This window comes from Schistocerca gregaria, chromosome 1 (genome assembly GCF_023897955.1).
Source record: "Schistocerca gregaria isolate iqSchGreg1 chromosome 1, iqSchGreg1.2, whole genome shotgun sequence".
NCBI classification, from domain to species: Eukaryota; Metazoa; Arthropoda; class Insecta; order Orthoptera; family Acrididae; genus Schistocerca; species Schistocerca gregaria.
The window spans coordinates 992,864,051-992,882,976 of NC_064920.1; the positions used below are offsets into that span (position 1 = coordinate 992,864,051).

At 38.1% G+C, this 18,926-nt stretch overlaps 1 protein-coding gene across 1 annotated transcript in view; it reads left to right on the forward strand.

Annotated features, from left to right (window-relative positions):
• LOC126284287 (uncharacterized) overlaps positions 1 to 18,926 on the forward strand; it is a 194,889-nt gene that overhangs the window by 91,609 nt on the left and 84,354 nt on the right. Inside the window, exons 5-6 of the mRNA XM_049983153.1 lie at positions 6,634 to 6,789; positions 13,164 to 13,380. Of these exons, the coding sequence (XP_049839110.1) occupies positions 6,634 to 6,789; positions 13,164 to 13,380 (373 nt within the window). The remainder of the gene's footprint in view (positions 1 to 6,633; positions 6,790 to 13,163; positions 13,381 to 18,926) is intronic.

Consider the following 18,926-nt stretch of genomic DNA (forward strand, 5'->3'; position numbering starts at 1 on the left):
TCGCTTGCCGGGTGTCTGCAGATAAATATGATATTGCAGTGCTTGTGTGATTCCGAATAACTATGCAAGTCCAAAGGAACTTTGCATCATAATTCAGAATAACACAGACTCTGTAATATGCATGCATATCCATAGTAACTTTGCATCATAATACAGAATAACACGGGCACTGCAATATGCATGCATGTCCAAATGAACTTTGAATTGTAACTGAGAATAATGCAGACACTGCAGTATTGTGTTTACCTGTGCAAGGGAACTTTTCATTGTAATTCAGAATAATGCAGGCACTGAAGTATCATATTTATCTGTCCAAAGGAACTTTGTATTTTAATTCAGAATAACACAGACACTGCAACAATGTATTTATCTGCTGACACTGGACAAGTGACTTTCAAGTAAAATGTCTCACCTGTATGGGAATATACATAAGGGATTTATGACTACAGGTTGTAGACCCTTGCTTGACGACATATGGAAGTTCAGGTCTGGCTGTGAGTTGTGCACAGGTAGCCAAATGGTAGTGACCATTCGTGATAAACAGGAAATCTGGGTTCGAGTCCTAATCTGTCACAAATTTTCATTTGTCATCATTCCATTCCACAGCTGATGGTTGTTCACATTCGCAATTTCAAATACATCTAATGTATTTCATAACAGCTGTAGTCACTACAGTGCTTGTTCCTTTGGACATACATGTATTTCAAAGGAATTTTGGATTGTAATTCAGAATAATAGACACACTGCAATATCGTATCATCTTTTTTTAGTTAAGTGTTGCATTTATTACTTCTAGAAAAGGGCTGTTATTTACCAGTAAAATACTTAGCCAATTACAATCTCTTGTTTCAAAATTTCTGCTCTACTGAGATCTCTCTTTATACTGTGTACATAATGAAATCTGTAAATGATAAAATTTAATCAGCTGTGACATTATGTGATTTACCCAGGGTACTTGAATGTGTCATAACATTCTACTGTAGAATAACATTTATATGGAAATTTTCAATATTTCCAAATTAAGGAACAGGGTGCAGAAAGCGATCATAGAGTTTTCAAGTAATTCACATGTGGAGACCACATCATCATCATCATCATCATCATCATCATCATTATCATCGTCATGGAAAAATATTAGCATGTGTGGGCATTCTGTGGGGCTCAGTCATTAGCAGGGCCAGTTCAAGAACATTTTTCTACACAAATGAGTTGTAATTTGGTGTCCCCCATTCCCTTCTTTTCCCTGGTATAATTCCAACAGTGTCAGTTTACAGATCTTGCACTTGCTTGTCCCTGGTGCCCCTCTCAGCTTGGCAACCCAGGTGAAGTGTAATTTGTCCTGTACAGAAATGTTCCAGTTGTGGTACCCATCTCATCTTAACACCCCAAGTGGCGAATTGAATCGCTTGACCCTTAAACTGGCCCTGATCATGAGGCTTCTATTGATCGTATTCTGTGTTAGTGAACTACTGTGTTATATGAATGAAGCAGTAGGAGGAGTCTTGTTCTAGAAATGACAGAGGTTTCTTTCAACTCGATTAAACAAGAATCAACAAAAAAATAGCAAATGATAGAAACATTTTCTGTACAGTGAGCAGTCTTTTATCTTTGAGAACATGCAGCTCATATTGTTTTGTGCTATCAAAAATATCGTGATTGCAATTAGTGTATTGTGACTAACAAAATTTAGTAAGCAAAAGTCCTATGTGTCATGTATTTGTGCTGATGGAAAATGACTGACGTCAGTTGTGATGTTACATGTATACTCAGCAATGGGGTGATGTGAATAAGTTGTTAGATTCCACTGTCTGAATAATGTATGACTGTTGTATGAAATATGTATGTACGTCAAAAGATGTTTTGGTTTGTATATGAGGTCAAAAACTTTTTCTTGAAAATGACCATTGATTCAGAATGGCAATTATAATTATTGAAGTTAAGCATATGCTTAAAGACAAAACTTATTTCTTTTAAAAAGTCCAAAATGACTGTGAACTCTACTCATGAGTATGTAATGATATATTTATTAATATGTGATCAATAGTAGTGCCAGTTAATTTGCTGTATTTGTTGGGACCATCAGTCTTAATTTGTCTTTAGAGTCATTTGACGTCTATATAGAATTCTTCACAGGCTATAACAGATGACACAATCTTTAATTTGCTGGCTCCTGAGGCATTAGTGTTGCGTTGGAGCTTGATCTTTTTTGTGAAAGAGTTTGTGGCACTATTATTACTGTTGTGTAAAAGACACCATGGTACATTTTCTTTTCTTTTGTTTCTCTGTAGATTAGTATTTTAGTAATTTAACTCCTGCAATTTGTGTCTGCTTGTAATTTCTTCCCTTAGTCTTTGATTGGTTTAGTAGAGTTCTTTCATTTTACAGTACCCTGGAAACAAGAATGACACTGTGCCTTCCACATTGTGGTAGAATGGTGGTGTCTGGAATTGGGATATACGGCATGACTGTCCCCTGTTTTGTTAGAAACAAAAATAAGTCATTGGCACCTACTGATAGCACATCTGAGCCTGCACAGAATAACTGAGCGTCCCTCCAAAGTCTGGACAAGCACAGAGGGTGGATTTGGTGGCCATTAGTAGTTCCAGTGTCGAAGAGAGTACTACAGCCCCTCAAAAAAATAGGAAGTGATGTGTACTCTGTATACTTAATGGGATGTCTTGCCTGAGATGTGGAAGAGGGTCCGCCAGTAGCTATTGTGTACACTTGGTGCAAATAAATTCAAATCGAAGTTCAAGTCAGCTTGAGTTGGAGAAGAAAGCATTATAACAGAGTGGAAGCACAGCTTAATGTATTTATGATAAAATGCCCTGAAATAATTTGATCTGTAGTTAAGAAAAAAGGTTTAAAACAGATGATCAGACAATTCCACAAGAATCTTAGATGCAGATTTCTTAAACTTTATTATTGTGTGGAGACTTTTAGTGGTCTCCTCAACAGACCAAGCATGCACTGCAAAAAGGAAGCAGTTATGTAAGTAGTGGAGTACATGTGACATGCACATGTAGTAACGGGAGATTCGGGGCTTTTGGTCACAGTTAGCACTCCATATGCTCATTGATTAATTTTGAGCTATAATCAAAGAGAGGAGTAGATCAGCCACATCAGTCACAGAGAAGAAAGTGTTAATGAGCTGTTAATTGCAGTAATGTGAATGATAATACTCCACGAATAGTTTCACTGTTAGTAATAATAATGCTCATGTGGCAGTGGGAGTAGTGTGAGTGAGTGTGTGTGTGTGTGTGCATGTGTGTATGTGTGTCTACTGCTGACAAAGGCGTTAATGGCTGAAAGCTTTAATTGTGTGAATCTTTTTTATTGTGCCTATCACAACTCAGCATCTCCGCTGAATGGTGAGTAGCAACTTTCCTTCTCTGGTATTGTAACAGTAACATCTTAAATTTCAATTGGAATATATATTTCAAAGAGAGGCTAGATGCTAATGTTGCTGACATGTTTATTGCAGCAGTTTTTTTTAAGGAACTGAACTCTCATTTATAAGACAGCTGCAAATATCTGATCACTTTACAAGTGAGTTAGTGTGTTAAATGTTTGATGTTACACATTTAAGGAGAAAAAAGTTAGAAATGGTTTGAAATGATGCTTAAAACTTGTGGGAAGGCTCACTATGAAACTGATTTATGTTCTCTTCTATACATCTAAAGGGCATACATGCTTAAGTGGTGTGCTAGTTAAGAAAAATGGCAATAAATGATGGGGCATGTTGGTTGAGACACATGGCCTGGTTTTAACATATTAACCCAAAAGCTAATAACTACAGTAACATTCAAAACAAGCTAATACCTCTTACTCAAGGAGGCACAGGAAAACCTGCTTCAATGGCAAACTTCACAGCTGGGGGTGCCAAAAAGGTCAGGGATAGAATAGTAATAAATACACTTAGCAGTCCTGGTGTGCACTACACTACACTTCACTGCACTCTTTGCACTACACTGAATGCAGTATTCCAATTGTCGATACTGGGAGGCTGAACTGGACATCTGGCATCAGGTGCACATCTGTCAGCTGTGGGAGTGACATGGAGGTGCGTGTGGTGGTATGATGCATGTGGAGGGGTACAGGGAGGTGTGTGGAAGGGGAACAGTGGTGCGTGCAATTTGCGTGGAGAGGTGCGGGCAGGGAGTGGTGTTGCCTCTAGAGTGATGGCATGTATGGGGGGCTGCAAGAGGGTGGAGAAGGCAAGGGATGGGTGAAGGCGAGAGCAGGATGCATCCAGCCAGCCTAATGGGAACTGATTTTGTGACAAAGTGGTTTGTGCAAATGGGATTAACAAAAAACGAAAACCAGCATGTTTCGGTAATGAGACTTCATGCTTTGGTTTAGAGGGGGTCACAAGTGAAAGTACAATGTATGTTCCTTTCTACACACCTAAGGATCATACATGTCTAACTGCTGATATTGTTAAAAATAGCACAAAATGACGGGACATACTGAAAGAGCCGCACAGGCTGGTTCTAATAGGTTAAACCAATACCTAATGACTCCAGTTGCTTTTGAAATGGGCTAATACCTCTCACTCAAGGAGGGTCTGGACCGGCTGGACCATGAATGGTTCATAGCTTCTTATTTGATGTCACCATTGGTGTGGGAAACCCTGCTTCAATGGCGCGCTTGCCAACAAGGGGGTGCCAAAACAGCTGGAGATAGATTAGTAATAAATCTGTCTGGTAGTCCTGGTGTGCACTGCACTTCACTGCACTATTTGCATTACACTGCATGCAATATTCCAATTGTTGATACCGGAAGGATGAACCGGGCATCCAACACCAGGCTTTTTTCATATGTAGTCAGCAGAAGCTCCTCGAGGAGACACAGCTCGGAAAGGTGGCATGGAAAAACACGGTAACACTCCTCTTGTTTAACAAACTGCGACATAAAAGTGACAATGAGTGTGAATAAGAATTCTGCAGTTCCTGGATATCCTGGCGAAATACGGCATGTGACAACGTGAGCCACAAGGTGTTGTGTGGTCAAGCTGCTGAGAGCATGTCCAAGGAGATTGCCTCAAAGGGGCAGAACAAGAAATAGCTTGTGTGATGATTCAACTTGCCTCATGTCCAGAAAGTGTGGTCATCTAATCTCTCCATCTGATGGAAAGGCCACTGAGAGTGTTGGGAGGCTGGTTTCCAGTCTATGCAGCCCTTCATCTGCTGCTACAGATGAAGGCAATGGAAGGAGCCACCACAAAACACTAGATGAATTTAGTTTGAGTAATTTGCACTCAGTTTTAAACAATAGCAAAGTTTTTCACACAATCTCAATGTTTAATAGTTTTTAAAGGTTTGAAATTGTGTTTAAAGTTCGTTAGAAGTCACAAAGTGCACTCATTTATAAATACTGGATGAATAAAGTCTGGGTATTTGTATGCCATCAGTTACCTGCCTCAAGACACACACACAGGCTCTAATTGTAATACTTCTGTTATTTCATTAAACTTGTAATATAAGATTATAACCCTTAATGAGTAGATTATGACAGCATTTTAAATTTTTAAATTCAGTCAATAATTACATGCAACACTGAAAATAAAATTTTTTGTTGCCCCTGGAAGCCATTACATAGGTAACCTGCAGTTGATGCAGGGTTCCAGGATAGGCACTTAGTATATGGATAATATCTAGTGACAGTGTGACAGATCCCAATGCAGAATGATTTGAGTGAAGGTACGCATCCAAGATAGGCTAAAAATGGTAATTTGATGCTTTTATAGATCATCTGCCTCCACAGCACTAGTGACAGAATGCTCCTGAGAAAACTTGTATATCACAGCTAACTTTGCTGGTCATGATATTGTAGTAGATGATAATATTAGGTCACCAGTTGTAAAACTGATAGACCGGGTGTCGGATATGATGAATCGAGTGAGATGGTTGTGAAAAACTTTTTTGAAAATAATTTCAAGCACTTAGGGCAATGACTCATGAAAGCAATGTTTTCAATCTCCTGGTAACTGATAGAACCAAATTATCAAAATCAGTTAATGCTGAAGAGAGAAACAGTGGCCATAAGACTGCTGCAGTGTCAGTAACTATTGGTATTGAAAGGAAAAAGAAAGACATTTTTGACAAGCAAGTTATATCTCTCTCTCTCTCTTTTTTTTCCCTCCCCCCTTTCCCTCCCTCTTCCCTCGACCCACTATCCCTCTCTCCCTCTCCTCTGTCCCTCCTTTTTCTCCCCTCCCCCGCCCCCCAAACACACACACACACACACACACACACACACACACACACACACACACACACACACACACACACAAATCAGTCAGCTATAGGTGAGTAGTTGCCTTTCCTTTTTTGATGTATATTTTAATTAGACACTTCAGAGGACTCATAAAATTAAAAGTCTTATTTTTCAGCTTTGTTTGACAAATGTTACACAGCTTTTCCAATCGATATTAGTCTTCCTTGGAACTATATCAATATTATGTAAAAAAGCTTACTTTGCTCTAATGGTCTCTTTACGTTTACCAAATTCTTGCTGCAGGAATGTCACATTATGAATTATTTTTTAAGTATTTTATAGCATTACTCACTGAGGATCCTAGTTCATTTTTCCATAATGTTTTTTTTTCTTTTCTTTTTTTTAATTTTGTAGCTTGCGGTTGGATATTCAGGATCTTTTGAATCAAATGTCTGATGGAAAGCAGCCAAGCAGTATTGCATTATGCTTAGAACTTCTTGCAGCTGTTGCCGCAATGGGTGCGAAGGCAGTTAGAGCTCAGTTTGCTGCTATGGTTGGATTAGCACTACGGTTAGTATAGAGTAAGTCTGCTCAATGACTACTCTTGTTACAGTAAGAACACAGTTGAAATAATCCAAATTAATTGGTTCAGGTGGACAGAGATGACTGTTGTCATTTCTAGGATAATTGTTTTTTTTCTTCACTAGCAAAAAATAAAATTATGATGAATTTTTATTTTCTATTGAAAATGCTTAACCATGGCTACTATCACTAGAAGTAGGCTACAGTTGGCATCCAAGTAGATCTAAAGAATTTTCTATGACTTTTATACAGCTCGTTCACTTGTATTCTTAGAATTTGTTCTTATGTTTAGGTCTTTTTTTCATCTAATAACAATTACATGTCATATCATTAGTGCATTATAAAAATTTTATTTTGTTTTGATTATTTTATGTTTTATATTCAGCGTTTTAAGTTCTATTATCAATAGCTGTACATTGTTAAACATGGTGACACACTTCTGTCATTATGTAATTTCTTAAGTATGTTGTGTACAGTCAAGCCATTTAAGAATATGAGGTTGGTTCATTAGTTCATTGTTTATTCATCCACAGAACAGCAAAGTATGTGCTTTTTTTAAAAACTATTACGACTATGTGCTAGATCGGGACTCAAACCAGGAAGGTTACCTTTCAAGGGCAATTCTCATACTGACTGAGTTATGTAGGTGCAGCTCACAATCTTCCCTCATGGCTTCACTTCTGCACATACCGCTCTCCTAACATCTAAATTTCACAGTATGTGGGCATAGTGTCCACCTGGAAACTACTGTCCCAGGTAATAAAGACTTTAGCCATGTTTCCACTGATTATTTAATGAAAGAGTCCCAAAATTTTGATGCATGGACCATTTTAGAACATCAAATGACCTGTAGAAATACGTATTTTGGTAACCAGCATGGACCATTTTAGAACATCAAATGACCTGTAGAAATATTATATTTTGGTAACCATAGATTTTTGACTTGGTGGAGACAAATATGCTATTAGGCCTTCACAATGAATTCCTGAACAGGGGGAAGGAATTCAATACAAGATGAATGAGTAGCTTTGAGAAATGAAATAGTGAAGACAGCTAAATATCATATGGGTGAAAAGCCAAGGCATAGTAGAAATCTACAGATAAACCAGGCATGACCAGAGGAAACACAGATGCCTTTTATAGGAAGTTTAAGAGATGTTTAGAGAAAAGGGAAGCAACTGTATGTGGCAAGACAGTACTAAGCAAAGAAGAGACAGCAGTAGTGTGGCTATGCAGATGTCAGTGGACAGATTGAAAGGATATAAAATGTCAGTTCCTGTTCACAAGGCAACACACAGTGGAAGTAAAAGAGAAAGTAATGTTTGCTATTGAAAATAAGCTTGTTATAGTTCTATATTTAATTCACAAGACAATTTACTTCTCATATACAAAGTCATTGGTCTTGGTTATGATGTAAATACTTATCAGAAGTGAATGTTAAAATAATACAGTGACCAAGAAAGACTTCTTTGCAGATTCTGAACATTTATTGCTTTTCAAGTTTGTAATAATTATGACTGTATTTACTACAGTGAACTGTTTCTGATTCATTACAACTGGTTGATAGTTACATTAAGGGTATATTATTATTCATATTGTATACTGGCTGGCCCACAAGAGCAACTCATTGTCATTTCTGTTTTATTAAGGAAGTTACCACTGTCTGAACTTGGTTAGCTGGTGGAGATTTTTCCCATATTTAATCAGACAATGACAGCAGAACTGACATACATTCAGGAGCATCAGAGCTTCCTTTTTGTGTTATGGGAGCCATTCTGCAACCTGACAGTGGACTAGAATTAGTCACTGCACTCATTGCAAAATAAGAAATGACAAACATGAGGAAGGAATATAAAATACAAAGCAAAGTGGAGAACACAAAGTATTTGGTAATGGCTATCACTCATTGATTGCTGAGTTTGGCAGTATTGTAACTGTAAAATTTCAGGCTTGACCTCTGACAGTACCTGCTGTAAACTTAGTTAAAAACTATAAAACCGCTGTGTTTAAGTGTAAGCATAAGGCTTACTTCTGTATTTCCAACTCTATTAATGTGATGCATAATAGGTGTAAAACAAAGTGTAGTGCTGTAGCTAGAGAGACGCTGAATGAAACACATTTTGCTGTCAAGAGAGGAATGCATGATGCCTTGAATGACTGCTGTAGCAGAATATTATCATGTGATCTTTCACAGAACCCAAATAAATTATGGTCATACAAAATCCATTTAGTGGCACCAAAGTTAGTGTCCAGTTCCTAGTGAATGAGACAGGAACCAAATCTTAGGATAGCAAAGCAAAAGCTGAAATACTTGACTCAGTTTTCAAATGCTTCTTTACAAAGGGAAACCCATGAGAATTGGAGCAGTTTAATCCACTGAAAAAATTAATGAAATAAGTATCAGTATCAGTGGCATTGAGAAACAGCAGAAATAGTTAAAACTGAACAGAGCTCCAGGCTCCGATGGAATTCCTGTCAGATTCTATACTAAATTTGTAGCCGAGTTAGCCCCTCTTTTAATTATAATCTATCGAAGATTCCTCAAATAAAACACATTTGCTGTTGTTGGAAAAAGGCACAGGTCACATCCATCTACAAGAAGGGTAGTAGAAATGATCCACAAAAGTACCATCCAATATCCTTGAATTTGATTTGTTGTGGAATCTTAGAACATATTCTGAGATCAGACATCGAGAAGTAGCTTGAACAGAATGACCTCCTCAATGCCAAACAGCATGGATTTCAAAAAAATCAGCTATGTGAAACCCAACTCACACTTTTCTCACATGACATACAGAAAGCTTTGGATCAAGGCAACCAGCCAGCTGCAGTTTTTCTTGATTTCTGAAAAGCATTTGACACAGTACCATACCTAAGCTTACTGTCAAAAGTATCATCATATGGGGTATCAAGTGGAATTCGTCACAGGGATGAGGACTTTTTAGTAGGGAGGACACACCATGTTATCTTGGATTGAGAGTCATTTTCAGATGTGGAAGTAACTTCAGATGTGCCTGAGGGAAGTGTGCTGGGGACCCTTTCTGTTAATATTGTGTATTAATGATGTTACAAATAATGCTTTTTGCAGATGATGCAGTTATAATTAATGAAGTACTATCTGAAAGAAGCTGTGTAGACATTCAGTCTAATCCTGATAAGATTTCAATGTGGTGCAGAGATTGGCAACTTGCTCTAAATGTTCAGAAATGTAAAACTGTGCAGTTCACAAAACAAAAGAATGTAGTATCCTATGACTATGATATCAGTTAGTCAGTGTTGGTATCCGTCAACTCATACAAAAATCTGGGTGCAAAACTTTGTAGGGATATGAAATGGAATGATCAAGTAGGTTCAGTTATGGGTAAAAGAGGTGGTAGACTTCAGTTTATTGGTAGAATACTGGGGAAATGTAATCAGTTGACAAAGGAGGTTGCTAATGGATGACTAGAGTACTGTCAAGTATGTGACCTCTACCAGAGAGGACTACTAGGGGATATTGAATGTATACAGAGAATGACAGCATGAATGGCCACAGGTTTGTTTAATCCATGGGAGAGTGTCACAGAGATACTGAAGGAACTGAACTGGAGGACTCTTGAAGATAGATATAAATTATCCTGAAAAAACAACAACAACACTTTATTCAACATCAAATTATTCATTATATACATACAGAAGCAGTAAAGATAGCAATTATTGATACAAAACACATTAATAAATTTTTCTGATATGTCATTGATTAACATGTGATATGATTTAAATGAATTGCATTTACATTGTTATTCCAGAACGTTTCTTATTCTCCATTTAACTTTTCATATTCTTCTAATGTGTAGAAAGGATTTGTAAAAGGAATTCTTAAGCTGAGACTTGATGTTAACTATGAGAAGAGTGAGCCATTGGCTAGTAAAGTGCTATAGGCACAGAAATGAGCATAAGAATCACCAGAGGAGACTGCTGTTGGAATCATACAGAAATGTTTTCAAGGAATTTGAAATTTTAACATTGACTGCACAATTTATATTCCCTCCTGTGTTTTCCATATGAGAAAAAGATCCATTTTTAAACCTAATAGTGTATAGCATAATTGTAATACTAAAAGGAATGAAGACTTCCACTGTGTGCATACAAACCTCAGTATGTTACAGAACAGGATCAATTTCAGTGGCTGTTAAGATTTTTAATGCCATCTCTTCACAAATTAAGTGTTTAGTGGATGATGAGCTCTTCGTCTTCTAGATTACACAGCTAAGGGCACCTGAATGCCAATCTACTCATGGATCATCCAGAGCACTCCTTCGTAACCACCCAGAATTCCAAACCCCTCACCTGGTTGAGATTCATTGATGACCTCTTTGTGATGTGGATCTAGGGTCAGGACACCCTATTCACATTCCTCCACAACCTCAACAGCTTCTCCCCCATTCTTTCACGTGGTCCTCATCAACCCAACAAGCCACCTTCATCAACGTTGACCTCCACCTCAAAGGTGACTACATCAGTACCTATGCCCATATCAAACCTACTAACCACCAGCAATACCTCTACTTAGACAGCTGCCATCCATTCCATATCAAGAAGTGCCTTCCATACAGTCTAATCACTCACAGCTGTCGCACCTGTAGTGATGAGCAGTCTGTCTCCAATTACACCAAGGGTCACATCAAAGGCTTCACAGAATATAATTACGCTCCCAACCTTGTACAGAAGCAGAGTTCCAATGCCTTACCTCTCCAGTCACACACCACCTCCCAAAGTTCCACCATCCAGCCACAGAGGAACATTTCCTTCATGACTCAGTACCACCTAGGACTCGAGCAACTGAATCACATTCTCCGCCAGGGTTTCAACTACATCTTGTCACACCCTGAAATGAGGAATGTCCTACCCACTATCCTTTCCATCTCTACCACAGTGGTATTCTACCAACCACCAAACCTACACAATATCCTTGTCCATTCCTTCACAACACCAACTCCCAACACCTTACCTCATGACTCATATACCTTTAACAGACCTAGATGCAAGACCTGTCCCATACATCCTCTCACCACCACTTACTCCAGTCCAGTGATAAGCATCACCTATCACATTAGAGGCAAGTCCAGTCATTAGCATCACCTATGACATTAAAAGCAGTGCTACCCATGAGACAGTCTTATGATCTGAAAGCTAAGCTGCAACCACTGTGCTGCATTCCTGTGGGCATGACAGCCAACAAGTTGTCTGTCCACAGGAATGGCCATCGACAAACTATGGACAAGGGATAGCTGGACCACTCAGTTGCTGAGCATGCTGCCCAACACAATGTTCTCCTTTCATTGGCTGCTTCAGAGTCTGCACCATCTGGATCCTTCCCACCAACACCAACTTTTCTGAACTGCGCAGATGGGAACTCTCATTCTCTGCATTCCTGTAACCCTTCTGGCCTCAACCTTTGTAAGTCATTGTCCTTACCCACCTTTTCCCTTTCATGTTCCCATTCCAGCACTACACAGCCCACTATTCCACCAACACATCCTCAGTCATTTTCCTTCCATCCTTTTCCACTTTCCCTGCCCTCCATCTAACCTAACAGATGCATCTGCCTGCCCTACCCTCTCCCTACCTCATCCCTGTACGCTCCCACAAGTAGCATATTACTGTCCCCCACCTGTATCTTGCTATCCCTCCTTATCCGCTCTCTAGGTTCTTCCTTATTCCACCACCCACTCATGCTTTACTGCTCTCAGTCTGACCTTGGCAGCCAGAGACTGGTCAGTTGTGTATGTGTATGTGTGTGTGTGTGTGTGTGTGTGTGTGTGTGTGTGTGTGTGTGTGTGTGTGTGTGTATGTGTGTTGTCTATTCTGATGAAGGTCTATTTGGCATAAGGTTTGTTTCACCATCTTTTTGTTGTTCTTATCTGTGACTCAGCATCTCTGTTATATGGTGAGTCGCAAATACCCTTTCCATAAATTTGTTATTATTTCATCCTGGATTTCCCATTGTTTGATTTTGTATATTCTTAGTGCATCATCATATATCATCCCAAACTGTAATGTTAAATTTGGATATCCTTAGAATGTCAACAGTGTGAAAAAAATTGGCTTCGTGGAAGATGATGTTAAAAACAAAAAGAATTTCAATATTGTAATAATTGAGTGATACATTGAAGAAGCAGAAATGTGTAATTACATGTAATACTCACCAATTCTATATGTAGATGATGCTTTCTCCCATAATGAATCAAGTTACTATACTTTTTGTAATTGTGTCCACAATTAACTTGAACTATAAAATTGGAGGTGTCGCTTACATGTGCAGGGTTACTCAGATATGTTTTCAGAAAGAACACTTCATAGTTTATTTTCTTTATCTCTAGGTGGATTCATATCCAAACAGTATCTACCAGTGCCTTGTGTGTACTGCATGCTATTATAATGGAAATTTGGCCTGATCAGGACACTACTTACAGTATCACAGATGAAAAAATGGACACAAATGACAGTGCTGGAAAAGATGAAACTGATTTGGAGCAACTCACTTCATCGACTGTTCTGGAGGAAACTGTACTTGAACAACTTGAAACAGGATTACTGGTAAGATTTTTCAACTGAACAAAGTTCAAGGTATGATACATTTGACAAACATGGTTTAATTCAACAACGACCTTCAAATTTCTCACAGTGTCTAATTTAATTTAAATTCTGTACGCATATCGATTTAGCACTACCATCGCCCATTATTAGTGGGTGAAGGCACTGCATGCTTGTTGAACTGGCTGTCAGTGATTCAGTTGTTGAGAACAGTTGCTGCAGCTTCAAAATGCTTGAAACAGTCAATGACATCACATCGATTACTTTCAGTAAACCCCCGCCCCATGAATCATGGACCTTGCCATTGGTGGGGAGGCTTGTGTGCCTCAATGATACAGATAGCCGTACCGTAGGTGCAACCACAACGGAGGGGTATATGTTGAGAGGCCAGACAAACGTGTGGTTCCTGAAGAGGGGTAGCAGCCTTTTTGGTAGTTGCAGGGGCAACAGTCTGGATGATTGACTGATCTGGCCTTGTAACACTAACCGAAACAAATTTGCTGTTGTGGTACTGCGAACAGCTGAAAGCAAGGGGAAACTACAGACATAATTTATCCCAAGGGCATACAGCTTTGCTGTATGGTTAAATGATGATGACGTCCTCTTAGGTAAAATATTCCGGAGGTAAAATAGTCCTCCATTCGGATCTCCAGGTGGGGACTACTCAGGAGGACGACATTATCAGGAGAAAGAAAACTGGCATTCTACGGATTGGAGCATGGAATGTCAGATCCCTTAATCCGGCAGGTAGGTTAGAAAATTTAAAAGGGACATGGATAGGTTAAAGTTAGATATAGTAGGAATTAGTGAAGTTCGGTGGCAGGAGGAACAACACTTTGGTCAGGTGAATACAGGGCTATAAATACAAAATCAGATAGAGGTAATGCAGGAGTAGGTTTAATAATGAATAAAAAAATAGGAGTGTGGGTAAGCTACTACAAACAGCATAGTGAACGCATTATTGTGGACAAGATAGACACGAAGCCCATGGCTACTACAATAGTACAAGTTTATATGCCAACAAGCTGTGCAGAAATTGAAGAAATGTATGATGAGATAAAATAAATTATTCAGGTAGTGAAGGGAGACGAAAATTTAGTAGTCATGGGTGACTGGAATTCAAGAGTAGGAAAAGGGAGAGAAGGAAACGTAGTAGATGAATATGGATTGGGTGTAAGAAATGAAAGCGGAAGCCATCTGGTAGAATTTTGCACAGAGCATAACTTAATCATAGCTAACACTTGGTTTAAGAATCATAAAAGAAGGTTGTATACATGGAAGAATCCTGGAGATACTAAAAGGTATCAGAAGGATTATATAATGGTAAGACAGAGATTTAGGAACCAGGTTTTAAATTGTAGGACATTTCCAGGGGTAGATGTGGATTCTGACCACAATCTATTGGTTGTGAACTGTAGATTAAAACTGAAGAAACTGCAAAAAGGTGGGAATTTAAGGCGATGGGACATGGATAAAGTGAAAGAACCAGAGGTTGTACAGAACTTCAGGGAGAGCATGAGGGAACAATTGACAGGAATGGGGGAAAGAAATACAGTAGAAGATGAATGGGTAGCTCTGAGGGATAAAGTAGTGAAGGCAGCAGAAGATCAAGTAGGTAAAAAAGTGAGGGCTAGTAGAAACCCTTGGGTAACAGAAGAAATATTGAATTTAATTGATGAAAGGAGAAAATATAAAAATGCACTAAATGAAGCAGGCAAAAAGGAATACAAACGTCTCAAAAATGAGATCGACAGGAAGTGAAAAATGGCTAAGCAGGGATGGCTAGAGGACAAATGTAAGGATGTAGAGGGTTATCTCACTAGGGGTAAGATAGACACTGCCTACAGGAATATTGAAGAGACCTTTGGAGAATGGAGAACCACTTGCATGTATATCAAGAGCTTTGATGGGAACCCAGTTCTAAGCAAAGAAGGGAAAGCAGACAGGTGGAAGGAGTATATAGAGGGTCGGTACAAGGACAATGTACATGAGGACAATATTATGGAAGAGGATGTAGATGACGATGAAATGGGAGATATGATACTGCATGAAGAGTTTGACAGAGCATTGGAAGACCTGAGGTAAAACAAGGCCTCTGGAGTAGACAACATTCCATTAAAAATACTGACAGCCCTGGGAGAGCCAGTCCTGACAAAACTCTACCATCTGGTGAGCAAGATTTATGAGACAGGCGAAATACCGTCAGATTTCAAGAAGAATATAATAATTCCAATCCTAAAGAAATCAGGTGTTGACAGATGTGAGAATTACCAAACTATCAGTTTAATAAGAAAGATGCAAAATACTAACGCGAATTATTTACAGACGAATCGAAAAACTGGTAGAAGCTGACCTCAGGGAAGATCAGTTTGGATTCTGTACAAGTGTTGGAACACGTGCGGCAATACTGACCTAACGACTTATCTTAGAAGAAAGATTAAGTAAAAGACAAACCTATGTTTCTAGCATTTGTAGACTTCGAGAAAGCTTTTGACAATGTTGACTGGAATACTCTCTTTCAAATTCTAAAGGTGCCAGAGGTAAAATACAGGGAGCGAAAGGCTATTTAGAATTTGTACAGAAAGCAGATGGCAGTTATAAGAGTTGAGGGGCATGAAAGGGAAGCGGTGGTTGGGAAGAGAGTGAGACAGGGTTGTAGCTTCTCCCCGATGTTATTCAATCTGTATATTGAGCAAGCAGTGAAGGAAACAAAAGAAAAATTTGGAGTAGGTATTAAAATCCAGGGAGATGAAATAAAAACTTTGAGATTCGCCGATGACAATGTAATTATGTCAGAGACAGCAAAGTACTTGGAAGAGCATTTGAATGGAATGGACAGTGTCTTGAAAGGAGGGTATAAGATGAACATCAACAAAAGCAAAACGAAGATAATGGGATGTAGTCGAATTAAGTTGGGTCATGCGTAGGGAATTAGATTAGGAAATGAGACACTTAAAGTAGTAAAGGAGTTTTGCTATTTATGGAGTAAAATAACTGATGATGATCGAAGTAGAGAGGATATAAAATGAAGACTGGCAATGGGAATGAAAGCGTTACTGAAGAAGAGAAATTTGTTAACATCGAGTATAGATTTAAGTGTCAGGAAGTCGCTTCTGAAAGGAGTGTAGCCATGTATGGAAGTGAAACATGGGCATTAAATAGTTTGGACAAGAAGAGAATAGCTTTTGAAATGTGATGCTACAGAAGAATGCATTTGATATGCTTTTACAGAAGGCTGAGGTTACTAACCAATTTAGTGTGTACTGCATTTTCAATGTGTCTTTCTGACAAAAATCCCGTGGATTAAGATCTAGCAACTGGTTAGGCGAATGCACCAAAAGGTGATGCGTGATCCACCGTCTTTCAGACGTGTTGTCCAGACATTGGTACATGCCCAGCCTAAGTTTTCTGGCAACTCAGTATGGAAGAAACCCAATGACATGACAAATTGATAAGGGTATTTTACAGTTGTCTAATAGGAATTTCAGCTTCACTGCTCCGTTTCATAATTGGAATAGCATACATGGACTAGTCATTGATCATGGATAATGCCACACGACACATAGTGTTTAAATTGGCATTGAAAATTAGCACCAACTCACCAACTGCATCATTGAGATCAGCAACCACCCATATGTGTTTGCTATGTAAGTTTGTGGTACCATCATTTTCAAATGTGCTCTTGGCAGTGGACAAATTTCATGACACAAAAACCAGTATTGTAGCAAAAATAGAAAGGAACCTCATAGCAACATTCATTTTGTCCTCATAGATGTCACTAATGAAACAATATTTATCAAGATATACATCAACAGTGTTTATAAAAATATACATCACTAAATCCTCAATTGTCATCAGTGGAAGGAGAGGTCCATATGTTAAAATAGAATTAAAAAGTAACATCAGGCAATAAACCATAATCAGAATTTTTATTGTCACATCACATACAGAGTTAAAGCACAAGATTTAATGCGCAGGGGATTTGTCAATACTGCAATTACAATTAATGAGTAATGCAAAAACAATAATTATTAATTATTGTTTCTGTTTTAGAAAGTTGTAAATTTTCATGTGCATGTGTTCTGGGGTTTGTGGAAACAGCTTTAATCTATGAGGGGGAAGCATGAAATTGTCCTTGTTCCTAGTATTGTAGTGATGTTTAAAGCTATTGTCTATGAATAACTTGGTGCTACTGTATGCAAAAACAATCAGTTCATAAATGTACAAACATGGAGCACTTAATATTTTTAATTTATTAACAGTGGGCAATGGGATACTTTTGGTTTTGCATTGGACATATTTCTAACAATTGCTTTTTGTAATTTTAAGATTCTAGTCCCCAAAAAATAATCTCATACCTTATAACTGATTCAAAGTAGCTGCGGTAAACTATTTTTCTTGAATCCATGCTAGTTGAATATGACAGAATCTTCTTTGCTTACATCAGGCTGTTTAATTTTCTGGCTAAATGTGAATATCAGGATATATTTTGGTCTGAATGCATGCCTAAAAAATTAACATAGTTTGCTTCTTTCAGTTCTAGGTTTCTACAACTAATGTGGAATTCTTTTACCTTAGAGTTTTTAGTTTTAAACTGCAGCATTTGTGTTTTCCCTATAATCAGTTGTAGCCCTTTTAATTGAAACTAGTTTTCCATACTGTCTAATGGTTTTGTGACAGTTGAAGGAGTTTGTTTGAGGTCATTGCTTTCAACAAGGGCAGAAGTCTCATCAGCGAACAAAACTGAGTGTCAATTTAAGATCAGGAGTAGATCAATTATGTATAGTAAAAACAAAATTGAACCCAGAATGGAGCCTTGTGGAACACCTTGCTAAATAATCATCCATTCAGAGAAGAAATTTCCCTTATTTGATGATATAACTACCCTTTGTTCTCTGCTCATGAGTTACGTCCTGAACCACCCTAAAGCACAACCACCAATTCCGTATTTTTGCATTTTATACCGGAGCAAGTGATGGTTTACACAATCAAATGCTTTCTTGAGAACACAGAACAATCCTACAACTTTTTTTGACTTGTTTAAGGCAAAACTGATTTTTTTCACAAACTCATTAATGGCCTGTATTCTACTCTTGTATTTTTGAAAGCCATATTGATTATCTGAAATTATGTTTGATTTCTCTATAAATTTTTTAATTTGTGCTACCACCACTTTTTCAAATATTTTTGAAAACAATCGGAACAATAGAGATCGGGTGGTAGTTCCCATATCTTGTCTTGTGCCTTTTTTTAAAGAAAGGTTTTACGTTTGCACACTTTAGGACATCTGGGATGTGGTCTTCTTTGAGTGATTTATTAACTACTGAGCAAAGAGGTGAGCTATTATCCTGGCAGCTGTTTTAACTGCTTTGATAGGTATGCCATCCCACCCAGCAGAATTTTTGTTTTTTAGCTGTAATATAGTTTTCTCTACATCTTCAATTGAAATTTTCTCAAATTTATCAAAGTATTCTTCTGCTTTGTGTCTTAAATGTACTTTTTTGCATAAGCAAGTACATTTACATCCTATTTATATACATTTATAAAAA